The sequence below is a fragment of the Centropristis striata genome, chromosome 8 (genome assembly GCF_030273125.1).
Source record: "Centropristis striata isolate RG_2023a ecotype Rhode Island chromosome 8, C.striata_1.0, whole genome shotgun sequence".
Lineage (NCBI taxonomy): Eukaryota > Metazoa > Chordata > Actinopteri > Perciformes > Serranidae > Centropristis > Centropristis striata.
The window spans coordinates 10,870,715-10,897,221 of record NC_081524.1 but is presented as its reverse complement, the minus strand read 5'-3'; the positions used below and the strand labels follow the sequence as shown (position 1 = coordinate 10,897,221).

The window sequence follows — 26,507 nt, the reverse complement described above, 5'->3', positions numbered from 1 at the left end:
AGCCTGAGGGGTTTGGGGCCTCCTGGGTCAGAACAGTTTGACGCAGAAACTTATCGATATCCTGTTGAGCCCACAGCTGCGCAAACTTCTCCTTGAAGCTGTGAGAAGCTGGAGAGGAGGGAGCAGCTCCCAGAGGCGGGCACAATGAGTTATGTCACAAAGAGGGAGGGGTGAGTGATGTCATTCTGCTGAAGCCAGAAAGGGAGGGGAAGGAGAGAGAGGGAGAGAAAAAGGAAGCTCTCCGACAAGTTTTTTGTGTGTATTTCTCCAAAGTTACACAAACTTTCTCAAAGCAAAGGTGTGACTGGAGGCCTTGTGGGGATCAACATGCTGAGGAGAGGAATCTGAAGCGGAGGACGGACGCCAGTTTGACAGCGGTTGTGCACAGCTGATGACAACATCAAGTATTAACACTTTTAAGGCCTTGGGCCTCGAGTGATTCTAAAGAGGTAAGCAAGTTCTTCCTCAGAAACTAGAAAGTGTAGGTGGGATTGTAACACTTTGATGCTGTCGCATTCATGCGGTGTCTCTGCTGGTGAGCGGATGGTTTCCAGAGCAGCACAAAGTGTCTGAACTTGCTGGGTGGAAGTTCAAAAACAGGACGGTTGACAGTGTTACATTACAGGCAGAGAGGAATCCACTGAACCGTTCCTCAGTGTTTGTCGCTGCAGTGTCATGTTAATCCAGTCCTTCCTCTTCTGATCCCTTCAGATCAGGAGAAAAAGAGAGATGATGTCTTCCGAACTGGACTCCAGTCTCACCAGTATTGACTGGCTGCCTCAGCTGGGAATCAGCAGCCTGCGCTCGGGGAGAGAGAGAGGAGGAGGAGGCGAGAGGGAAAAGAAGAAAGACAGAGGGAGGGAGAGAGGAGACTTCGTACCCTCTGTGCCGGACCCCTCCCCTGCTAACTATAAAGGGAAACCCCCTCACAGCTATGCTACTCTTATAGCCATGGCTATAGCAGCTGCACCTGAGAGGAAGTTGAGTCTGAATGACATCTACACCTGGATCAGTGACACTTTTCCTTACTACAGCCGAGCTGGCCGTGGATGGAAGGTAAGCTTTGATGTAGAACATACAATCAGTGTATTACAATAGTAATTCCTTTGCTACTAAATAATACATTGCATGTCATTGGCTTGGTGATATGTAAACCATTTTAACATTATTTGCATCAGCGCTGACTCATAACTGATTCTCACGACATTTTGTGTCCTCAACAGAACTCCATTCGCCATAATCTGTCCCTTAATAAATGCTTCAGGAAAGTTCCTCGGCCGCAAAACGATCCCGGCAAGGTGAATTAATTTTTATATACTTGAAATATAATAATGATATAAGCATACATGGAGAATTAGCATCATGTGATATAGGTAGATGGGAAAGAGTGTAAAGCTGGAAACGTGTCCTGTGTTTGTAGGGTTCCTATTGGACAATGGACGGACCTGCAGAGGACAATCAAGTGAGGGCCCCGAAACGTCCCTATCCAGAGGAGGAAGAGGAGAGGCAGGAGGTATGTTTTAATATAATTTACTCATCCACCAACTTGTTAACTCTCAAAACTATATTATAAAAGTGTCACATAAACAAATGTGTAAAGAAACCACAGAAAGTACAAGTAACTTTTTACTGCACTGCTATATTAATCTGACAACTGTAATTACTAGTCTGACATAATATAACTAGAGTGCAGACCTTGGTGGCCAATGGTGCATTCAGGTGCTCCTCAGATGACCCCATTTTCCAAGTTGCGAAGTTGTTGGGAAGTCTTGTTTTGGGTTTATTAGCCCAGGCTTGGAGAACACATGCATGTCTGAGATTTTTTTGTCCATCGCAATAAACGAATGAAAGAAACTTGATGCTCACAACAAAAGACTACATTTAAATTAATGTCTTAAATTCATTTTCAGCAATGATCTGCAGACTACTTTATATGGAAGAAACTGTTCCCATGAAAACAGTTGACATTGTTGTTAGTAGTTAGTTAGCTAGCAACATTCAATCACACTATAGTGGGATGGAAGAAGAAAGGATGGGTAAATAGGTGAAAAAACAAGGTTTTTCTGTGAAAATGAATAATTAATACCAACGTAAAGTCATGATTTATTCCTCAATAAATCACAGTAAAGTCATGATTTATTCCTCAATAAATCACAGTAAAGTCATTCTAGTGTGCGTTGGTATTAATTCTTTATCTCTTTAAGTTGTTTCTTACCAGCACCTGATCACTAATACTGTGACTGTCACTAAAACTCTGTGTCCAGGGAGCTTTTTTTATTTTCTTTTAAGCTATTTCTGTATAGTAATTTTCATTCTGTGTTTTGGGTGAATCAACCTGCAGGTGCATCTCAATAAATTAGAATATCATAGAAAAGTTTATTTATGTCAGTAACTTAATTCAAAAAGTGGCAATAACACATTATATCGATCCATTACACACAGAATAAAATATTTCATGTCTTTTTTTTTTTAAATTATTCTAATTATAATGATGGCTTACATTTAATGAAGACCTAAAATTCAGTTTCTCAAAAAAAAATGTTAATATTACAAAAGACCAATTTTAAAAAGTATGTTTAATATGGAAACGTTGGCCTCTGAAAAGTATGTCCATCTATATGACTCAATACTTGCTTGTGGGCTTTTCCATGATATTCTAATTTATTGAGATGCACCTGTATTAACAAGGCAAGGTAAGGCAAGGCAAGTTTATTTCTATAGCACAGTTCAACACAAGGTAATTCAAAGTGCTTTACATACACATTAAAACAGCAAGACACAATTGAAAACAGGGAAATTGAAATAGAAATACAAATAAGATAAAATAAGATACAGCAGGATAAGAAAATAGATAAAATAATAAAAAATAAAAAAAATAAAAAAAGAAAACATGAGAAATTATACTTTTATATTCCTATAGGGTTTGATTACTTTTTCCACCTTAACGCTCTGCTGTTACAGGTTCCTCATGTGTTGGTGACACAAGCAGAGAGAGGAGCGTCTCCTCACCAGCCGCCACCAGCCTCCCACTCAGACCAGCTGCTTGTGAACACGGAGCCACTGGGAGCCCTCCAGCAGCGCTCCCCCCACTCTGCCTCCCTCTCTCCTCCCCCTCGCAAGGTACAGCCACGCTCCCTCCGTCTTCATCACACTCAGGGGTTACAGCATCTAATCCATTAATCCATCCTCTCCTATTATATATATATATATATATATATATATATATATATAAAACCTATTTATTCTCCTTGGCGTTCAGTCCCAGCTAGGCAAGAATCCTTGGCTTTCTTTTTTACTTTTTTACCCTTTTATTTGTCTTTTTTATTTCTAACTCTGTTTTGGATTGAGCTTTTATTACTAATTTATTCTATTTTATTTTATTGTTTTACTGTTTTTAGTATTTTATTGTTTTTCATTGTTTTTATTTATACCTATTTGTGTATGATGTATTCTATTTTAATAACTGTACAGCACTTTGGTCAACTGAGGTTGTTTTTTAAATGTGCTCTATAAATAAACTTTGACTTGACTTGACTCTCTTCTGTCTTCACAGCAACCGTCACCCTACATGCCGAGCCCCGTGTCCACTCCCCCTCTCCATCACCCGTCTCCTCCACCTCCTGCCTCCATGCCTTCCATCAACTCCTTTCCACCTCGCCATGCGCCCGGCCCCACTTTCTCCATCCCGGCTGCCTCTGCTGCACCTCTGTCTGTTACTAACATGTCCTCACCAGCGGCTCCCTCTTTCTCAGATGTCACTCTGTCCTTTCCGGCAAATTCAGTATCTGTCCCAACGTTCTCCTGCGCTCCTAACTCAGCACCTGCTCTGTCTGTTTGCACGGTGTCGGGACCCTCTTACTCCTCCACATGTGTCGTCCCTTCATCTATTGCTGCCCCTCCTGTTGTCTCTCTAAACACCTCCACTGACCCTACCATGCGTTTTACCTTCGATGAGATGATCTTACCGGACTTGTACGCGTCTTTTAAGTCCGTCTTCAAGACCATGCGGGAGAGAGGAGGCTCACAGTGTAAGTATACTGTACAGTCACGGAAAAAAATTATTAGAGCACCCTTTTTCTTCAATTTCTTGTTCATTTTAATGCCTGGTACAACTAAAGGCACATTTGTTTGGACAAATATAATGATAACAACAAAAATAGCTCATAAGAGTTTAATTTAAGAGCTGATATCTAGACATTTTACAGGGTTTTCTTGATAATAACTAAAATCTTTATCAAGATCGAAAATGGCTAGATATCAGCTCTTAAATTAAACTCTTATGAGCTATTATTGTTGTTATCATTATATTTGTTGAAACAAAATTTACCTTTATTTGTACCAGGTATTAAATGAACAGTTCCTCAGTTCCTCAGTTTGTGCTTTTAAAAAAGTTTTGTGCTTTTAATAGGATGGGTGGGATGAAGGTGGGTGGAGCGGAGGGTGTTTGCTTGTTTCTATGTTTCGTTATCTTTTTATTATTATTATTATCTCCTTTTTTATGTAAAGCGCTTTGTTTTGCATCTCTCTTGTATGAAAAGTGTTATTCAAATAAAGTCTGATGAGTCTGAGTCTGATGAAACTAAAGAAAACAAGGGAGGTTTAATCATTTTTTCCATGACTACTAGTGTGTCCAGTGACTCAATAAAGCATAAACTTTACACTTAAATAACTTATTTTATGTTCTTTCCAGCGGATAATGCTCCCCTCTCTGTTCTGAACAATGACACTACCCCACTTCACACTCCGACTCTGCTACCACTGTCTCCTCACCCTGCACCTCCTCCACCTCCTCCACCTCTACCTCCACCTCCACCTGCACCAGCGGCTCACACTCCTGAGACAGAGCGCATACCACAACACAGTGAGTCTCACATTACCTCATCAACCCATTGTACTAAAAGCAGCAACATGACACAGAAGAGATCAGTGCTTTCTAAAAGTTCCCTTCCTCCCTCCCACTCTAGCGGTGCCTGCTGACTGGTTCAATCACCCAGATTCTCTGAAGGAGAGCTTCCGTATTGCCAGCAATCTAGACTGGGCAAACATAGACCTCTCTGGTCACCCAGGTCTGTGCTGTTTACCAAAGTCTTGTTTAAAGGGTCACTTCACCAAAATTACAAAAACACCATGTTTTCTCATTTACATCCAGGGGTTGTTTAGGTTTCGTCTCTGAGCGTTAATTGTTAATATTTTTTAACCTGGACCCTATTTTTCCATGTTTTTGTATGTAATGCCTAATGGGGACAACAATTTTTGAAATTCCACCATTCTGAAATCTTGTGAGGTGAAAACGTAAGGATATTTAGCTGATTTTGACTAAAGATTTCAGAATGAGACTCCCCTTGGGTGAGACTTGAATTAGGGCTGGGCGATATGGACCAAAAGTCATATCCCAATATATTTAGGCTGAATATCGATATTATTTTGATTTTTAATACAAAGTGAGAGCAAATGTTCAGTCAGAGTGAAAGCCAAATATGTCATGTCACAAGTAGTTTTATTGAAACCATTTATTTAAATGAACATGAATATTGTATGACAACAGGGGTACCTTTAAAAAAAAATAAAAAATGGAAGCTCCATAAAGTGCACATTTAAATAAATAAAAAAAATGGAATAAAAATAGCCTATGAGATAAAATAAGCCAATCTTTTTCGGAAATAAATATATTTATTTGAGAAAAGAATAACAAACATTACAAAATAACTAAATATGACAAACCCTAGTAAGGGCAGCATTTATATATAAAGAAAGAAAAAAAACTGTATCAAAAAAACTATATCAATATATGAGATATGGTCTAATTCCATATCACATTTAAAGATATCTCAATTTTTTTTTTATCAATATATTTTTTATATCGACATATCGCCCAGCCCTAACTTGAACAGACAGGATAACAAACAGAACGTGCCTGTTCCAGAAAGTCCCCATTACACAAAACCAAGAAAATACAGCCCAGATGGAAAATGATGAAGTTTCCCTTTAATCTTCAGAACATTCATAACTAAGTTGATTAGAAAACTAGTTGACCTTCAAAAAATGTATTGAGAATAATTTATTACCTATTGAATAATGATTTTCTCAAGCAAAAACACCAAACATTTTTTGGTTCCAGCTTCTTTAATGTGAGGATTTTTAGATATAACTTTGTCATATGTAAAAAATAATAATAATAATAATAATAAAAAAATAAAAAAAGCTATATGAATATCTTTGGGTTTTGGACAGGGCAAATAAATCTGTGGGCTCTGGGAAATTATTCAATGTCTAATTAATTAATTAATTAAGACAATATTTTGCAGATTATTAAATAATGGAAATAATAGTTTGGTGCTGTGATCACCATAAATAAAATTCCAATTGCCTACATTATATTGGGTGATGGCTGATAGTCCCAATAGATACATTATCTCCATGGCTTAATACCACTAGAAGTAAGTGAGAAAATATTTGTGTTTTATTTTTTGTCATTGTGGTGAACTGACCCTTTAAGATGTTTATTATTTGCAGTTAATGTAACACATTTTTAGACCCTTTGTTAGCCAGAATGTATGATAAGTGAAAGATGATCAAAAAAATATTTTTGATGATTGAGATCTTTGCAGCAAATGGTTCATCAGTATTTTTTTAAAAAAAGTTTCCAAAGGCTTTGCTTTTCTTCATAAATGTATTGTTCTAAAAGTTCACTTTGTGCCACCAGACCTGCTGGAGAGCATGCGGCAGGCGGAGCTCTGCGACTGGGCCCTGGACCCGACGCTCTTCACGTCCCTCTGCGACTCTCTGAACCGCTTCTTCACTCAGAAAGGCATGATCACCTCTGGGAACAACTCCCCGCTCGCCCTTGGTGCACCTCACTCCATACAGGTCCCACCGTTCACCTTCAATCCACCCACCCTGGCCAGCCTCACCCACCCCTCACCCCTCCCTTACGCTCCCGTTGTTCACCCTGCCGGTGGAGTGCTGCCGCCCCGGAGGGCTCTGCCCATGCAGGGGCAGAGCTTCCAAAGACCACAGCTAACACAACCTGCACACACACCAGGTAAGACCCAGATCTGACAGAAATATCTTCTTAAAGCAACTATGTGGAACTTTCATGTTTGTGTTGATTTTGGCGCCCAGTTAGTTTTCTTCGTGATCAGTGTTTTTATTGGTGGTCCATTTTTCCAGAACCAGAGATATACAGTACAGGCCAAAAGTTTGGACACACACCTTCTCATTCAATGCGTTTTCTTTATTTTCATGACTATTTACATTGTAGATTCTCACTGAAGGCATCAAAACTATGAATGAACGCATATGGAATTATGTACTTGACAAAAAAAGTGTGAAATAACTGAAAACATGTCTTGTATTTTAGATTCCTCAAAGTATTCACCCTTTGCTTACTAGAATATAAGACGTTTTCAGTTATTTCACACTTTTTTGTTAAGTACATAATTCCACATGTGTTCATTAATAGTTTTGATGAATTTACAATGTCAATAGTCATGAAAATAAAGGAAACGCATAGAATGAGAAGGTGTGTCCAAACTTTTGGCCTGTACTGTACTTGCTGTTAACTATGCATTCACATGTACAGGATGGCTGTCTCGTGTATCCTGCACGTCGGTTGTGCACATCAACAGAAATTAACACTATGTTTCTGCAAGATGCAATACACACAATAGATAGTGTATGATTAGTATTCACCATTTTCCCAATTTGCTTGATTCAAGGGCCTTCCATATCTTCTACGATGGTCCTGCTGTTACTTTTCCCAACAATGTAGTTTCCCCCTGGAGTGTTGCCATGCTTGTTATTTACATCCTGCAAATCTGGTACTTCTATATGTTCTGATTTCTCATGTGTGCCCTCCAGTGATAACCTCCACTAACACGCCTTGTACACAGGCAACAATTCTGTTCAGAAAGCAGCTGGTTGTGTACTTTAGTGTTTGGTTAAACAGCAAGTATATCTCTGGCCTTAGGCTCCTCTGGTCTGCATGATGTAAATGGTTTTGTCTAATTTCGCAAATTATCAGACCTGCTGACAAATGTTAAGAATTATACTGATTAATACTATGGAGATAAAGCCAATCTTCACGCTGATGGTCATGTTTAGTTATGTAGGTCAGTAATAAAGTGAGACTGTTGAAACCGTTAAAAACGTCTTTGTATTAAAACAAACATACAATGCAAACCTTTAAGTTCTCTCGGTAAGCGATGCTTCTGTTGTAAAGGAGAAGTTATTCAAATAGAAAGTAATCCTCCAAATGTTTTCTCACTTCCTTTAATTCCTGTGCTAACTTAGTCAATGTTTCTGTTTCTGTCTCAGCTGGGATGCAGCCTCAGTCTATGGCACCTCGACAGCGTCCTCCATTAAAGAGTCTGCACAGCAACAGTGAGGAGATCCAGGACGACTTTGACTGGGATTCTCTGCTCGCTTGACTCTCGTCATGCGTTTGAAAGACCGATGAGCACTGAACTCTAGCAGAGGCTGCCTCACTGCGTCTTACAGCTTCTCAGAAAGCAAGTTTGGGATCAAGTTTGTCAAATATGACTGAATGCTGCATTTCAAGGTTGAAATGTTTTTTTCACCTTAATTCAAATTCATATGCTGTAATAACTTTTGTTTAGCTTTTTTTATTATCCAGGTTATTAGCAGGGTGTTTCTTCTGGATGTTAGATTTATAAATGTGTTCAAAGAAAATAAAGTGTAAATTTATCCATGTCACATTATTGTACATATATATATATATGGGATGTAGACGTTAACTACATAGCAAGCATGAAACAAGCCAAACACACGTCCTGTGTTTTCGTTTTATTTCATAAATTCCTTTTGATTTTTTTTTTTCCATTTTACTTTTCAAATGTGAATGTTCACAGTCATCACCACACAAAAGTCAACCTTACCCGATAAAAGAGATATTTTTCTTGTTGATATAAAATAACAATAAATTCATCAAACTAAATTAAAAGAACAGCATGGAGCATGTCGCCAAGTCCCAGTTTTTTTCTTCCTTTCATTCATTGAAATAATTGTCTTTTCTTTTTTTGTATTTTAAAGAAGCATCGGTACTTTCCCTCCCCGAAGGAAAGAGGGATGAAACAGGTGGACAGTGATGCTCTGGGACACCTGGACACCAGGGGTCCCAAATGAAATGTGTGATTGGAAAAAAAACTAATGCTTCTGATTAACAAAAAAAAAAAAAAAAAAAGGTGAAATGATTGGCAGAGAAATGTGTGACCCTTATAATACCTCATTTGAAATCCCAACATTACATAGTATTAATACAAGTGACAATTTTTAAAAACAAAAATAATGGATGTCATTTCTTCCTTGCTGAGTCACTGAAATAAGATCGGACACAGGAAAAATGGAGACAGATATTGATACATATACACAGAAACAGGCATTTGCACTATTGCATACTCACAAATGAGCATTCACATTCTCATTCGCACATGGCTGCAAACACACACATTCAACAAACATCCCAAATTATTTTTCCCCGTCGGACCACAGATGTCAGAGCTCTCTTTAGTTTTCTACAATAATAAGGAAGGGGAAAAAAAATAAGCATTTGATTTAAATGGCATCATCGGGTGATTTTCCTTGTTTATTTGTTTCCCAAAATTGGAAAAAAATAAATTACATTTAACATTAAATTAAATTAAAAGTGAAGTAGTTGAAACAATTTGACCACATTGTGCCTGAAATGTTAATGCAGGTTGTTCAGTCCGTATCTCAGTCTGGAGTTCGTTAAAAATCATCCTTCATGCACTCGTTTCATTTCATTGATTCAGTGTTTGTCTTCATTTCTAGAGGGAGAGAAGGGGAAGAGGCGGATACGACAGTTTCTCTGTTCAGTTTGTTAGTGGCTATGTCCCCTCTCCCTCCATCTCTCTCTCAGTGCAGTTATATTACAACAGAGTGACACTACTGAAAAAGTCTCCTGCTCTCACAGACTTACCTTCATCTCAAGACAGGACTGAAAACAAAAACACAACATGAAGTACGATACAGAACAGAACAGAACAGGATTAAAACAAAAATAAATAGATCTCTATTTCCCTCCCACAAACAACCCATACTGAAATGAAAAGGAACTAAACATGGAAAATTATTTTTGAAATGAAATAATGCTTTCAAAGGAAAAGATAAACATAATTTTTTTTTCTTTAAATATAGAGATGTACACATTTTTCTTTTTGGACACAAACTGTGTTGAGGGGGGATGAATGAAGGGGGCAGCAGGTACGACAGAGGAGGTTGAAACAGGTGAGCAAAGTAGTGGTGACACTTCCTCAAAGAAGAAAAGGGTTGGTGCTCGCTCCCGTCGTTCCTCCGCCTCCCACTGATCCTCCTGCCCCCATCACTCCTCCTGTTCCAGCGGGCCCACCCAAAATCAGCTGAGGAGGTGCTACGCCAACGGGCCCCAGCAGAGCCGAGCCCGGTGGTGCCATAGGCGAGAGCCCGCTGTAGGGCATGCCCATGGGGCTGGCCTGCATCATGCCCAGGCCCATTCCCGGAGCCCCCATACCCACACTCATTGGCCCCATGCCCATTCCTGGTTGCACCATGCCCAGCATGGGATTGGGAGGCACGGGACTGGAGCGAAGGCCGCTCAGGCCAAGTGATGAGGGCTGAGGTGAGATGGAGGTCATGGGTGGAGCCACGCCGAAGGGGTTGGAGGAGACGGGTGTTGGAGAAACCCCCCTGCTGGAAATGGTGCTGCCTGGAGTCACGGCCATGCCAGGAGCAGGAGATGAGCCTGAGGGCCAGAGGTCACAGTTAGAGGAAACAGAAAACAAGCACAACTCACTATAGCTGCGACCATGGACACACATACATTCACACTCCAGGGTTCATGCAACTTTTTCAAGAGAATTCAAGTACTTTTCAAACACTTTCAAAGTACCTGAAACAAAAATTTCAGACTCTCAAAGTCTTTATCAGAGTTAATATTAAACCCACGTCATTCAATCTATTTTTACAGTTAATTTAAATAGCTATTCATATTGACTTTCATTATACAGTCATGGAAAAAAATATTAGACAACCCTTTTTCTTCAATTTCTTGCTCATTTTAATGCCTGGTACAACTAAAGGTACATTTGTTTGGGCAAATATAATGGTAACAACAAAAACAGCTCATAAGAGTTTAATTTGATTGACTTGATAATAACCAAAATCATTATCAAGAAAACCATGGAAAATAGCTAGATTTCAGCTTTTAAAACTAAACTCTTATGAGCTATTTTTCTTGTTATCATTATATTTGTCCAAACAAATACGGCTTTAGTTGTACCAGGCATTAAAATGAAGAAGAATCTGAAGAAAACAAGAGTGGTCTAATAATTTTTTCCATGACTGTGTGTTTTGATCATGTTTTTTTAATGTGTAGATGAAAACACCCCCATTATGTTTATAATCATTTTTTTTCAAGGAGCATATTTGAATTCAAGCATATCCCTAACCTTGAAACTATTAAAATTTTAATTTTTCAAAACTTGTGAGGTTGGGTTTGTGTGTCAGGGTTCCTACAAACACCTGACCCCCACAGCAGGAACTAAGACCGGCAAAGGGTGGGAATGTGTTTTTGTGGACCAACTCATTGAGGTGTTTGTTGTAGCTAATAATAACAAAAATGTGACACAAATAAAAATTGTTTAATATCTGCCAGAACATTATGTTCAACTAATTTTTTATTCATATTTCAATTAACCGATAATGAAAAGAATTGATAGTAGCAGCCCTAAACAAGTTTTTGCCATAGGGCGTCATACAGTCTCATTTCCAGTCAGTCCAAATTTCATTTCTTTTTGTTATTTGTTAACTCTTTCCTGTACTTATTAACCTCTGTCAACAACATATCCTTTAACTCTCAAAAGATATAAGTTTGACCTTTTCATTGAAATCATTTCCTGAACAATGTCACTGCTCTTTCTCTAGAGGATCAGTTTTATACTCACTTTTTGTTAAAGCTTTGTTGCTTGCACAAAATACCTTATATTGTTTGTTGCATTGACATTAATCCAGAGAGGCTTTAGTTCACTGAAACTGTTTCTCAAACATGATTGTTGGGGTGGTTAATTGTCTGTTTTTGATCATTTGTTCCACCCTAACTCTCTCCACACTTGTGAGTTAATGATTGTGGTTCATGACATTTCATTTTTGGAATGTATTTTGATCAAATGATCTTTCCCTGCCAGCTGTGTTTAATTTTGAATATGAAGACAGCAGATGGTCTTAAAACATCTTAAAACTTTGTGTGAACCCACAAGACTACTACTCCCACCTATAAATGGAAAATGTTTACAAGGAAAGGTAAAGGAAAAGGTCTCTCTCTACAACAGGAACGCTGAGCTTAACAAGTACAGTCACTTCTCTTTTCTCTGGTTACACACAACAGCTGCCACTCACCTGTGTTCTGGAGGAAGGGGTTGTGCGCTGATGAGGAAGAAATGGAAGGAGGCGGTGGCTGTTTGGGTTTGGGTTTAGACGACACCAGGGAATCGAGATCCACCAGCGCTGCGTTGGGGCCGAGGAAGGACTCAGGAGTCTTACGAACAGGAAGTGAAGAACCAAGAGATGACAGGTCAAAGGGCACCGGTGAGCCTGTGCTGTCGCAGCCCATTGCTGGGGACCCTCGTCGCTCTGGGTCTCCTGAGGAGCAAATGGAGGAATAGAAAAAAATCAGAATACAAAAAAAAGTTTACTTTATAATAATAAATCCCAACATAGAACCTCATTACCACAGATACTAGAGGAGGATGAAATGTAGGACAAGACAACCGTTGTGTGCATGCACTTGAAACTGTAAAGTGTAATCTATGAAAATCCCTTCAGTACCTCAGTGTTTGTGAGTCCGTGTAGCTTTACGTGTGAATGTACCTGTGCCGTTTGTGTGTTTGGCGGTGCCACTCCAGATGTCGGAGGTGATAGGGTCAGAGGCAGGGACAGGCCCGTCCCTTGCCCAGGGGTCTACTGGTCCCCCCGAGGAGGACGTGCTGGGTGGCACTGGGGGGCCCCAGGGGTCGGCACTGGGGGGGGTCACAGCTACAGGGGAGGGGAGGAGACGCAGGGGAGGGGAGGGTTAACACAACACCATACAGGTACAATCCACAATAAGGAGGGAGCAGGAAGCTGGGCTGGGTTCCAACACTGATGTTTCTCTCCTTGACCTCTGCAGTACCATTAAGTTGTTACTTCCACCGATTTATAGCTATTGCTCAGTGGAGGTAAAGGAGAGATAATAAGCAGCTACCCCATACATTAAAAAGGCACAAAAGGGTAAGAGAAGAGACAGCCCTGGTTGAGACCAAGCCACAGGCAGTCCTGAGTAGAAACAAGAGGATAAAAATCCCTGGTTTAGACACAGAAGGAGAATGGATTTAGCATGCTTGCTTTCCTCATTACAAACTGAAAGCATGTGAGTGTATGAGAAGAAAAGACAGTATGGGGACATGACAGAAAATGTGACAGGGTTGTAATGAAGACAGGAAATGGAGTGAAGAAGAGTAACAGTCAAGAGGTCTTCACATCCTCTTTCATCCACAGAGCAGGACACGCCACCAACCTGACAGCATTAAGACGTCCCGACTCGCTGCTTACCTGAGCTCCCCCAGGGGTCGACATTGTTAACTCTGTTGGACGTTTCTCCCCAGGGGTCTGGAGGAGGGGCTATAGTGGGTGGGGCACCCCCACCCCAGGGATCAGAGCTTGTAGGAGATGTGGGTGATGCTACCCCCCATGGGTCTGTGGGGGCTGCGCCCCAGGGACCTGAGGCAGCAGGGGCAGGAACTGTGGGTGGAGGCGACGGGCCGGCAGAGCCCACAGCGGCGGCAGTGGCAGGCGCCCCCCAGGGGTCCACGGCAGTCAGCTCCATCAGAGCGCCCTGTGCAAGAGAATATGAGGGTTTCTTTTTTTCCTACAGCTGAATTATTAATTCAGGAATAAATCACAAGCACCCCACACACTGTTAGATTACAGTGGTGAGGAAATTCACAAAATACAGAAGTAGAACAGAGAAATGCAGACCAGACAATTATATCAAACAGAAATCAGACAGAACTTCTGACAATAAATTCTTAGCCCGTTGTCAATGTAATGTAATCAAACTTCCACAGGTTTTCTATTTTTGGGTTCTGCCCTATGTTCACGTTTACAATCCCAGTCGCTACCTTCAATAATCTGAGGGTTTACAATGCCTGTTACAGCTACATGTGAGCAGTTATCTTTAATTTCTGATCATGATAAAAACATGTGATTTTGATCTCTTCCACATTCTCAAAATCAGTAACATGTATGGATTGTCCACTCCTTCAAGAGTAAAGAAGGGTTCTAATTTATTCATTCGAATAAGATATTGTTATGAATATATTGCCAATGCCTATTTAAACCTCTTAACAATATAATTTGTAATTTTACACATACCTCCTCAGGCTTAGTCTTTTCCCTCTTGCTCTCCTCAATGGCCATCTGCAATCTCAGGTCATCACCTCTGCGCAGTCGCTCTTCCTGTCAATCACACATACTGTGATGTCAGCAACCTGAGACACACAACCTCCCAAAGCACAGCACAGGTACAGATTTAGGATCAGTTTACAAATACACAATTAAAATTTGAATCGTGGAGTGGAAACTGTAAACTTAAGTCATTGGCTACAGTCAAAAAATGTACATAAATCAACCAATCCCTGCATTATCAATTTGCAATTTTGCAATTTTGTCTGATTCTCACAGTATTTTCAATGAAACACGATCAAATGAGACGAATGCTGATTCAAGGAAATAATCTCATCCAGAACGGCTGTCACAAGACTACCTAAAATAAAAATGAGAACTGTAGAACTGTTGTGGCGAGGTTTAGACATGGATAGGATGCAAATCCCTATAAACAGAATACCAGGGGTATAAAAGCAGCAGCAGCAGCGGTTAGTTTGCTTGCTGCCGTGCTGTCATTTCAAATGTTCCACAGAAACTAGTGGCTGCAACGCTGTGCATTTGGAATAGATAGCAGTCCTTTTGCTTCTTAGTAGCCTTATCATCCAGCCTAACTGGAATGCAAAAATTTACAATAATATAAAAGGAGGGGAGATTAATGGGCTTTACATAGTACAGTAGTCTATTTTAAAAAAACGCTTTGATCACTGCCAATACAGATTGTGCAGATTGTCCCAAGGCATCCAACCTAATGCACCTTTAATGCGGCCTCTTTATGAGGAGGATTGAGAATCAAACAGCAGAACACTGAGTAATCCATGAGGAAACAGGTCATCCCTGTTACTAAAAACTCCTAAAACCAGTCTTATGATTTGTGCTACAAAGCAACAATAAAACTGGCATTATCTTTTAAAGACTCTGCATTAGTTTATAGACTTAACCAGTGAAGTGATACAGTGGGTGCAGGATTATTCACTTGCACACAACAGGCAAACACGTTTTGCACTCAGGGAAGTTACAACAGCAGGAGAGAAATGTAAGGTAAGGAGAAGAGTGCATTTTAAATCAAGACTACAGTTGAAAGCATGCTTTCAGAGAGGATGACAGGGCGGAAAGAATAATCAGTGCTTACAAACCACTAGGTGGGTAATTTAATCAATTATGATGAATATTTGCCAATGCCATGCAAATTCAACAATCAAAGAGTGCTCTCTTTTGACAAGGATTTGAGAGGCACCTACTTTGCACATTTTTTATGAGTGCAATCACCGTAACAGAAAGTGACACTATGCAGCAAACTTAATTATCGGAACCAAATTACTGCAGTCTGGTGCAAATTTGTAGCTTGAGCTAAATGACACATGACAAATATGAGCATAAATTAATTTTCTTGATTGATCAATACTTGATGTGTGTTTGAGAAATTCCAATTGACAGAAAGACAGATAGTTGATGACTGGATGTCCAGTCAACTGGGCACACTCTTTGCGCCTGACCTCTTGTTGCACCTCTTTGCTGAGTGTGATTGCATAGCGGAGCTCCGCGTCCTCCAGAGGGTCCTTGCTAGTCTGGGGGAGGTCAGGTGTTACATGGTGAGAGCAAAGCTAGGTGTATGTAGTGAACAGTATCAGTAATATCCCTCTGTGTACACAGGTGCTGTGACAGACTGTACAAGCTGCACGCTTAGCTGTAGTTAGTTATAGTTATGCTTTAATCGTTATCTTTGAGAGCTGTTTCTGCCTTCAATATGCTGCTTGGCTTTACCTGCTCTGCCTCTTCTTTACTCATGGCTAAAGCCAGCTGGAGCTGCAGATCTTCCTCTCCAGTGCTCTGTGGCCAGGCCTGCTCAGGGTCTGCCCCTCCAGAGTGGGAGCCGACTGACAGGCTGCCCCCCAGGCTGGGTGCCGAGGGAGCTGAGGAGGCTGAAGCAGAAAAAAAAGCAGATGCATGAATGAATGCTTGTCTAACGTTAGCAGCTACTCGGAGCTAAAAGCCCTTCATGCCCACCCTTCTCTCAGAGTGTAATATTTTAATATTGAGCACTGGTTAAATCTTTGGAAACATCTGTTTTAAAAACCGGTCTCACCACTTGAGGTTTGTGCCATCTTCTCTTTGGTTTTGAGGGCGTGGATCCTCTCCTCTCTTAGTCTCTCTTCATCTTTCAGCAGTGTCACCAGCTGTTTGGCTTTCTCTCGCACATTCACCCCCTGGAAAATACAGGTATAAGCACACAATTACATGCTGCAAATTAAGAAATATTACATAGACATACATACATTATTAATAAGGATTTTTATTACACTTTCAACCTTATTGTTAATGTAATAGCTTGTTAATTTACCACAGTTTGAGTCCTAAACAAGCCATAAAACTTTAATGGCTGGCTTTGTTTGTACAAGAGGTCGGAAAGCCATTGTAAAATGCCCTTGAATGACACACAAGCGGCATGTTTGACAAAGAGTGCCTGCATTCCATAAATGTGGACCTTACCCGCTAGACACTTCAACTTTCTATGCAGCTTTGTAGCGGTGGGTGTGTCTGTGTACCTGGTCTTTGCCGTCCCTGTCTATGTATTGAAAATCCTTGAGGGTCTGGACGGCGTATATGTTCTCTCTGCACTGTTGGGCGACACGTTCTGAACCCGTCTTGATCAGGTACTCCATAAGAGTCATAGCCTGGTGAAAATACAAATCACAATCAATGACCAGGTGAAGACAAGGACTGCATAGTGAGGTAGTACACCTGCATGCAATTATTAAAGCAGTTCACATACTACAATGAGCACCCGTTAGATTCCACATCCATTTACACCCACACACAAATACACATTCACAGAACCACACTCTCACAGCTGTGCTCTATTTAGCATGAAAACATGAAAATACAACAAAAAATCTTACAGCTCATAAAACAATTAACATTTAGGCTGCATCTAAGAAATATGAGATTTAAGACACTGAATCACTCTTTCTACATAATCGTTGACAAGTGTAGTGCTGCAAAAGCTGAAATGTTTGCCTCTATGAAAAGGGATACATCATTATCTGGAATTGTATTAGCAGAAAGTTTAGTACAGTCCATGGACACTATTTTTGCTCCATTATGGAAATATTTAAACACTATATCCACCCTCAAATAATATGGGAAAAAATAAATATAGGGGACATTATTGGAAATAGGGACTGATTTGATTTGAAAATAATCTATGTTTTATTATTATTTTGCTATACAAATAAAGTCTGATTGATTGATTGATTGATTGACTGATACTGTGTATTTTGAGATGTTTCTGGTGGCAGCATGTCCACCCTTTGAGCCCTGTTAATCAGCAGGAGTAACAAGTACATTTTAAATCCTAAATTACAAAGAAATTTGCTATCTCGTCTCCACAGATCTGCCACACTGCATTCCTTTTCTATGTATGCCTGCACACCCAAACTTTGCCCTGTGCTAAATAAACAAAATACACCCCACCCCCTCCTACTCCACCACCTGGCGAGTTGTGATGTAACACCGCAACAGTTAAACCAAGACACAAACCTTGTACACATGTCTCCAGTTCTTGCCGTGGTCATTGAGGCGCTTCCATACCATGCTCATGATTTCCGAGAAGGCCACAACATTGTAGGTCAGATCAGCAATCTCTGACATCAGAGAGCTGCTGGGGCCCCATGGGTCATTGGATGTCGCCTCTCTAACCTGTACAACAACATAGCAAGGGACAAACTTGAAATGATCCTCAATACAAAATGTCCTGGATTAGAATGATTTCGGATACTTTGTCACAACAGCCTGTTTCATACTGCGTTTCTACAAAATATTGTAAGCAAAATACGTAATATTGGCGTGCATTCACATTGCAATCCACCATTTCATAATGAAGTGGAAGGAGCCGGTAGCGTCGTGTAAAAGAGCAGCGGCAGTAATTGTACAATACGCGAAGGCAGCGGAGTGTGGATTTAAAACAATGACGGCGGAAGAACTGCATGTCGTGCTCTAGAGATTCTACATACTCAGGCAAAGTTGTTCTGCACTTTGCTTAACATAATTCAATTACTGTTGGACTCAAGTGAGAGGTGTGTTTCTGATGATATACCGTCCACTTTCTTTCTTATTACCTGCGTATTGGTCGCACTAATAATGTACATCACATATTTACATATGTTTTGTCAGTCTGGTGGCAATTGTCTTGTTTTATGCTGCAGTCTGCTGAGGAGGCAGCATCACACACAGAGAATCAAGGCGGTTGGACAGACTGGTCTTAAGAGCTGGTTCTGTGGTGGGAGACACTGGAGGAGGTGGTGGAGAGATGACCTGTCAACATGTTCCAGGTCATCTTGAAATACCCGGATCATCCGCTAAACACCTTTAAGGACCAAAAAAACAGCAGTGGACGGCTCCTCTCTCTACGTTGCAGGACAGAGAGCTACAAAAGATCCTTCGCTCCTACAGCCATCAGGCTGTCTCATTCTAACAGAGATTCTACCAGACTAACTGAATTTCCCCTTGGGGATAAATAAAGTAATTTTGATTTTGATTGATTTGATGTTTTCTGTTTTGTCTGTTCCACCCCGAACAGTCTTGCATATTTAATGACTCTGTTACTACCTCCAAAGACGGTACAGAGCCGCTCCCCACTTGGTCCCCCCATTAAGCCTCTGGGACGTTCAGTTTGAAGGCGAAAAGTCACAGAGGTGTAAATATCGCGGCTTGAAATGGCAGTCTAAAAGAGGCTAATTTAATGGTCCACTGTGTTCTGAGTAGCAATGAGAACTGAATCACAACACAAGCCGGACAGAGGTAAACTAATGAACAGTTAATATAATTAAATTAGCCCATATTATGTGTAACGAGGGGAAACATTGATGAGTTGCTTCAAAGACATATTAGATCATCAGCAACTACATTATGTCACATGCTGCAGAGATACATTTTAGCCGAGGACAAAAGAAGAAAAGCCAGAGAAGGAGGGACACACAACCTTGATTTCAGCCTCTGAATAGTTGTGGACGATGTTCTTTACTTGTCGCCGTAGCGATGAGGTCGACATGGCAACGGTCTGGCCGTCGAGTTGTCTTGCAATCTGAACAGCTGATGGAGAAGAAGGGTTGTAAAGTATAGTTAATGCCAAACAAACAGCGACAGGGCAAAGAACATTGTTATTTCAAACAAAGCCAAACAAGAAAGACTTAATTAACAGAGTCAATACTACCAAAAAAAAAAGAGTGCAAAAGAAGGTAAAGAGTTAAAAAGACTGGAAAAGATATATGCAAGTACACGAGTCTGGATGAGAGTGGGAGACCTTGAGAAGAACAATCAGAGTGTGAAAGATGGTGTGAGATCAATCTGAAATCATGTGACTGCTGGCAACGACAGAGAAAGAGAGACAGCGTCATGCACACCTGTTACACAAGAATGATGCAGAATAAGGGTCTCTCCTCTTGATATCTTTCGTTTTTCTGGCTTGTGAGCCACTCATTCATTGAGTGCTATGTCTCAGTTTGTCTGTTTCTTCCTGCGGCAACATTGGGTCCCAAAACCTCGGGCGTGGGGAGATGAAAACTATGGAGCAAGATTAAAATTAACATTAAAAAAGAACCCATGCTCGCTGAGAGATTAATGCTTAATAACATCATACAGACAAGAACAAGCTTAACTTTATTCTAGATCTAATTCCAAAGAATTAGAAAATAAGGACAAAGCAGATATTCAGCAACAAAAATCACAGGACTTGTTGCTGATCCACACTTCTAACAATCAGAGATACAACCCACTATTTATACTTTTTCTTACTTATCAAAGTCCAGTCATAAAGACCTTTTTATTCTTTTAAAAGTCCCCCTGCAGACACATTTAAGGTATGTAAAAACACTCTGCTATAACTATTTTTTATAAAGTAAAAATAAAACTCTGAGAAGGGGCTGGAAGCACTTTTACTCTCTTTCATTGAAAAAATTCTGAATCTGGCCTCTGCCACAACACACTAGCCTGAATGGTGAAAGAGCAGTGCGAGGCGGGTTGCGGTCGGCAGACTACAGTTGTAGTTTTGTCATCTGGTCTATTTCTCTATTAGAGGAAACTTCAGAGAGAATAGTCAAACACGTCAGATGACGAGTTGTGGTGCAACAAAATCAGAATGATTAAGTGTAGTTATCATTGTGTATTTGACATGTTATTTTGTTTGGTTGACTTTTGATTGGCTTTCAAACTTGTGACTTCCCTAATCTTGTTTTCTCAGCATACGTTTGAATCTCTGAATTTAGCAAAGTGCACAGATATTTCCCACTTTAGAGAAGGAATATGAAAACACTTCTCTAGTGGTAAACTTTGCACAGATACAAGTCAGTACAGTCAAGGTCAGACACTTTAGGGGACATGAAGATTAAAAATACATTTTTGAGGTAGAAGGTATTAAGAAAATACTTTTCCTGAAGAAATTAGACGTGGAAGGGGAAAAAACAAAAAAAAACTTAATTTGACAATGCCAGATTGTAGCAGTGAGATTCAGAGTTAGAAGGAGTCACATGTTTTACAAGACGTTCAAGTACACATTTCACCGATACATACATTTTGACTTGTGATTCATTGTCATTCACTTTTGCGTTTTAAAGTAATTTAGGCGACCTATCAGAGTAAAGCTACGCAACAGCAGCGCTAAATAAATATTGGATTTCTGAATTTAATTGTGAATTCTGCTTCCTGCTACATTAAAACATGTATTATTTTACTTCATTTCAGGTAATACTATTCATTATCATTAATTACACCACAAACTGTTATCTTACCTTCATATTACCAGGCAGTAACACACAATAGATTGAGAGTTTATCTAGACTGGTAACTAAAAACATTCCAACAGTGTGGGTCAAAACTGACAGAGGGCCTAACAATCTAGCAAGACTTTTTAAGCTAACATGCGGCATCCAAATGTGAACTTAATAAGACACAACATGCAGGGGCATTTCAGAACATACAGCTGTCAAGCCTTGAAGTACCAGACAGGAGTGAAAAACAATATTTTTCTTCGCTCAGCTATTAACAAGAGGTCGAGTGTTGAGTGAGCATGCTATCAGCAAAAACAGGATGATTGACAGATCTGTTGCTGATAGGCCACACTAGTAGCAAGGTTTGAGATTTGATTTGAAATAAACACCATACACTCCATCCTGTCTGCTGCTAGTGGTGGTGGTGTAATGGCATGTGGAGAATGATTTTGTGGAACAATATTGGATCCCTCCGTACCTACTGAGCATTGTTTGTATTTGATTGCTTACACAGCAGACTGAAACATTGTTGCTGACTGGGTGCATCCTTTCACTGCCACAATCTGCATTTTCTCACCAAATAGATGCCATCTTATCGGCTCATGTGTCAAAGCAACAGAGGTGGGAAATAAACCAAAAACTTCCAAATACAGATATTATAAGTAACTAATTCACCTATAGACATTATTTTGCTGCCAGTATATTTAAAAAGTCTCCATGATTTTTCTGAGGAGCTAAAAAAATGTAAAGAAAAAAAACCCAGTCATTATCCAGTTTTTTTTGCCTCTTCATAAGACTGAACTATAATTATATCTTTGCTTGAGTTAGGACTTGTTCTTCTACTTAAATGAGAGAAGACGTTTGAGCAAGTTCAGCAAAAGGTATTTGAGATCATCTTAAAATGCAGCACTTGGACACTCCCTCAACTGCCATCTCTGAGGGACCAAAGGGAGGGAGACCCAATCTTTTTGCTAAAGAAAAAAAAACACACCCACGGCATAAATACTCCCTCCAACCAGGCAAATTAGTATTGGTTGGCAACTTATTAATAACGCTGCTCTTCCTGCTTCTTGCATACTGTACACAGACTCAAAGGGAAGTAGGCAACCTGACCTTTACCCTATGTACTCTGATGTGTATATTTATTCTTCTTCTAGCAATGTAAATAATAATGTACTTGACATTTTTCTTACCGTTTTAAATAAACTTTGACTTATTATTTGAGTACAGACTGGTTTTGATACTCACAGTAAATAAATTAACTTAATAACAAAAAAATTAACAACTTACAAAGAATATTTGCATGTGGACATGACTACTTCTTCAGGTTTTAAACAGGTTATAGCTTAGTAAATCGGTATGACAAATAGAGACAAACATGCTGTATTCTTTTTTAAATCTGCCTGACACATATACCATATCAGTGTTTAGATTTGTAGGTCAGACATATATGGGACCATGTTATATAACTGAACTGAACATAAGGCAACTATTGCAAAAGCCAGAGTTCAGAGAGTCCTGAAGCTGTGTGCCAAAGTTCACACACATCAACTAATCTTTGATAAGGGACACAACGTGCCCTTTGTATGTCAGGTTGTCACCATAAATCTACAATCTCTGAAACTTTGAAGGAAAGGGTTTCACTTACTAAGATTAAAAACTACTACACAAACTATTACTTTATAACATGACAGACAAATGCCACACTTACTTAGATGAGCACACAGCTAGCTAGGTAGAGCTAAAGACTGACTATTAACGACCTGTTGTGGTTACCAAAATCACCGTTACACCTGCGTTATGATATGTACCTTTACAACGATTGCCATCATGGCGAAGAGTTGTCATTAAACCTCAGCTAACTTCTCCCTTCTTACTATCACTTCGTCACACTGTTAAAACAATTGCCTAAGTCATTTTTTGTCAAAATTGTTTTTTTTTTGCCTAAATCAACTCCTCATGATGCCGGCCACCTCTGGTAAAATCTCCTACATCCTCAGTTGATCAGATCATGTGATTTTACCCCTTTAAGATCATCACTTCTTTGACAATTTGCCACATTCATAGGCATCAGATAAGAACACAGCAAAGAAGAGCTAGAGGGAGATTGTTTAGTTATCAGTTTAGTTTATCAGTGTTTTATTGTTGACACTAATATTGGTAACACTTTACTCTAAGGTGTCTACATAAGAGAGACATGAGCGTGTCATAAACATGACATGGGATGTGTCATGAATATTAATGACACTTTGAAGTAACATTAATGCTCATGATACTTGTCATGTCATGTTTCTGACAGGCTTGTGTGACTCTTATGTAGACACCTTCAAAATAAAGTGTTACCATATCTTGCTTAAGTCACAAAGGCATGTTCAAAAAATTGCCTAAGTCATTTATTTCTTTTAATTCACATAATTCACACAGTGTTATTACTATGCCAATAGCCATCCTTTGTTACATCCTTTTTGAGTGAAATGATCAATAAATGTCATATGTTACACTTTTGGTGAAGTTTTTTGTATTTCCTGCAAAACTTGAAAAAATGAGTTAGGCGAATATTTTAAGAGGGTGACTTGTTGACGGTGAATAGCTCCATGATAAAGTTACCCACACCCAGTTAGCTGTCAGATAACGTTAAAAGAAACCGTTACTCATTGATACAACAGTAGCTCTCCCTGTCACACCTACCAAGTTAGCTCGCTAGCTAACGCAATGCAAAGTTAACCCATAAGAACCCATGGTGACACCCGTGTAACAAACGGGTGTGACTGGAAACAGAAATGTGAAAAAGTAGGCCATTTCAAAAAGCTTATTTTTTGTTACGAGGCTAAGTTTAAACCCATTTAACAATTCTAATCCATTAATAGGGTGTCCTGTATTGCATTTAACTTGTTCTGACCATATTTCCTGAACATATTAAAGTCACAATTTTGATATATGTTATGGAGATGCAAACAAAAAGGCATATGTTTTTTATTTTTTTATTATTGATTTATTATTATTATGCTACTTAAGAACAAATCTGAAAAATAATTAGTTGTTAAACAGCACTATTAATGTCACAATTTTGATAAATGTTGTGGAGATGCAAAGAAAAAGGCAAATGTGTGTTTCTGTGAGCAGAAAATGTGTCTATTTTTTTATTATTTTAAAATAAGAAATATTATAAACAAATATTATAAGCATAAATACCAAAAACGACCAATGTAACGTTTATATCACATCACAGATTTTTGACATTTAGAGATAGTGTTATTGAAAAAACATCATAAATGTGTTCTATGTGGTGCACTTGGTCAGTGATATATCCGACATAACTTTCCTTTAACCCTCTGGGGTCTGAGCCTATTTTGGCTGTTTTTGAATACTTTTGATTTTGCCCTTCATGTATCACAAAAAAGTTTACTATACCAATATTTGGTATCCATTTTTTCTTCACCTATATAATCTGACAATTATTTTCTCACTTTAACCTACTTGATCAACATATTGAGCCCAAAAATTATGAAATCACAGTTAAAAAAAATGATACTATTTACTACAATAAAAACCACAAACATGCTCAATGAACTGTTTTGGAACTTGAAAATGTAAACATAGGATACAAATATGCAAATAAGAACATATAAAAAGGTAAAATGGTAAATATAATAAAACTATATACAAAAAAGTCCCATATAAACATGTATATTTTATAGGCTTTTTTCCTTGTTAGCTGCAACTCTTCAAAACAAACAAAATTAAACAGAGAGCTACACCAACGCTCAAATATTTCTGTACTATCAAATTAAAACTTTATATCATGAACATGTCTTTGGTTTTACATGACCTAGGAATGTCAAACAAAAATTGGGAGAAAGTTTCAGGTCTGTACTTTGGAGTGAAGTTGATAGCAGCGCTCCACGTGACCTAGTTTTTCTGATCAGGACGCCACAATCACAGACCTCAGAGGGTTGAGGATAAGCAATCTAACTGACCAGTAACCGTTAACTTACAATGGGTGTTACACAGCGTAGTGTCTAGACAGAGTTACAACAAGTAAAATAAGCACATACAATATGTCTGAGACAACTTTACGACTAATCACTAAAGATAATTAGTCAACAAACGTCAGCTGTCAACCGGTGCTGTTAGCTTACGTTAGCCACTAAACAGGCAAAGTCCCATTCTCACCTATAACTAAGCTAATGGAAACAGTTGGCTCAAAGGTCTGGGTGAAGTCTGGGTGAAGTATAAACAGGGCTACAGAAGGGTGTAGCTGGGTACAAAGTGGCAGACAACCTAATGTCAAATAAAAGGTGATACTCCTCGTCACAACACTGACTCACACCCCAGATTTAGAGACGGGCGGTAAGGTTACCTGCCAGTTTGTCTGATAGAAGAAATCACTTGCTGCTGCTGCTGCTGCTGCTGCTGCTAGGAAAGATTAGCCAGCTAGCATGGTAGCAGCTAGCCCCTGCTAGTTAGTTCGCAACAGGACTGCCACAGTGTACAAGCTTTATGAAGGACGCGTTCTGCTACAGGACAATGTTGAACATACATGTTTAAACCACAAGCCAAAATGTCAAGAAATACTGTCAACAAGCCGCAATAAGAAATAAAATGAAGTGTGTACTGACCCTGTTGTAGCTTGAATGTACGAGGAGATGGCCGAATTTCCGCTTCCGTTCTCGGCTACAGGAAAGACCGCACCCCCTGTAGCTTTGTTTTCCTGGGATGGTAGTAAAGACTCATGAATAATTAATTGGCTTATATCAGCCAAAATTAAAGTCCCAAATGAAAAGATGTGCAAAACGACGCTTTGTTATCTTTAAATCCTTCAAAAAAGGAGACAGCGACGTGACTTTTGATTGGCTGTCAGGCCTAATTTCCTTATTTATGCAAATACCGCCCATGGTCTATGTAGGGGGAATTTATCACATCCTCTTTCATGCTCTTGTGTATTTTTTTTGATAGTTTCGTTTTATGAAACGTTTTGTACACTTATTTAACCTCTGAAGTCCAGGAGATTTAGTTAAAATTTGTCAACTTTCTATGCATTAATTCCTGTCTGTGTTTAGCATCTTTCAGTCTGTCCTTACATCACATGCATGGCTCCCTTCTCTCCACACAAACTTGGCTATCAGTCTGATTTTACATTTCTTCAAATTAACAAAGTATAAAGTTGCCAGGAACCCAAAATACAAACAAAAGATAAAGGTTTCTATGGAAATGTACCTTCTTTTTTTATTATTATTATTTATACACACAAAAACAGCAGAGAAAATAATAGATAAGTAAAACTATAAAACAGTCTATTTGCATGTAAAT

The 26,507-nt window shown here is 39.3% G+C and overlaps 2 protein-coding genes across 6 annotated transcripts; one reads left to right on the top strand and one right to left on the bottom strand.

Moving 5' to 3' along the window:
• Positions 1–219: 219 nt before the first annotated feature.
• Positions 220–8,981, top strand: foxj2 (forkhead box J2). 3 transcript variants are annotated; one of them, XM_059339051.1, is made up of 10 exons: positions 220–449; positions 712–1,056; positions 1,224–1,298; positions 1,421–1,513; positions 2,962–3,120; positions 3,554–4,028; positions 4,691–4,861; positions 4,965–5,066; positions 6,704–7,042; positions 8,317–8,981. In XM_059339051.1, exons 2-10 carry the CDS (start codon positions 730–732, stop codon positions 8,427–8,429), a joined length of 1,854 nt encoding a protein of 617 aa, XP_059195034.1. In that variant the 5' UTR covers positions 220–449; positions 712–729; the 3' UTR covers positions 8,430–8,981. The 3 variants fall into 3 exon arrangements, with proteins under 3 accessions (XP_059195034.1, XP_059195032.1, XP_059195033.1); XM_059339049.1 differs by having other exon boundaries at positions 4,941–5,066; XM_059339050.1 differs by having other exon boundaries at positions 220–1,056; positions 4,941–5,066.
• A 636-nt stretch (positions 8,982–9,617) lies between these two features.
• epn1a (epsin 1a) lies at positions 9,618–25,987 on the bottom strand. 3 transcript variants are annotated; one of them, XM_059339046.1, is made up of 13 exons: positions 25,817–25,987; positions 19,836–19,995; positions 19,415–19,524; positions 17,974–18,132; positions 16,980–17,108; positions 16,520–16,640; positions 16,198–16,355; positions 15,930–16,001; positions 14,425–14,508; positions 13,603–13,885; positions 12,883–13,047; positions 12,412–12,654; positions 9,618–10,759 (listed from the first exon to the last, which is right to left on the bottom strand). In XM_059339046.1, the coding sequence occupies exons 3-13, from the start codon at positions 19,481–19,483 to the stop codon at positions 10,293–10,295; spliced, it is 1,950 nt and encodes a 649-aa protein (XP_059195029.1). In that variant the 5' UTR covers positions 19,484–19,524; positions 19,836–19,995; positions 25,817–25,987; the 3' UTR covers positions 9,618–10,292. The 3 variants fall into 3 exon arrangements, with proteins under 3 accessions (XP_059195029.1, XP_059195030.1, XP_059195031.1); XM_059339047.1 differs by lacking the exon at positions 25,817–25,987 and adding an exon at positions 25,558–25,759; XM_059339048.1 differs by lacking the exon at positions 15,930–16,001 and having other exon boundaries at positions 25,817–25,986.
• Between the last annotated feature and the right edge of the window lie 520 nt (positions 25,988–26,507).

Bases quoted from the DNA above. Each gene is read 5' to 3' on its own strand.
- foxj2 (XM_059339049.1), top strand. From the start codon at position 730: ATGATGTCTTCCGAACTGGACTCCAGTCTCACCAGTATTGACTGGCTG. The intron at 3,121-3,553 runs GTACAGCCACGC...CTGTCTTCACAG, and splicing joins TCTCTCCTCCCCCTCGCAAG to CAACCGTCACCCTACATGCC. The intron at 7,043-8,316 runs GTAAGACCCAGA...TTTCTGTCTCAG, and splicing joins ACAACCTGCACACACACCAG to CTGGGATGCAGCCTCAGTCT.
- epn1a (XM_059339046.1), bottom strand. From the start codon at position 19,483: ATGTCGACCTCATCGCTACGGCGACAAGTAAAGAACATCGTCCACAAC. The intron at 17,109-17,973 runs GTTTGTGTCTTG...TATTTTCACCAG, and splicing joins ACTGGAGACATGTGTACAAG to GCTATGACTCTTATGGAGTA. The intron at 10,760-12,411 runs GTGAGTGGCAGC...TCTGGCCCTCAG, and splicing joins CCCCTTCCTCCAGAACACAG to GCTCATCTCCTGCTCCTGGC.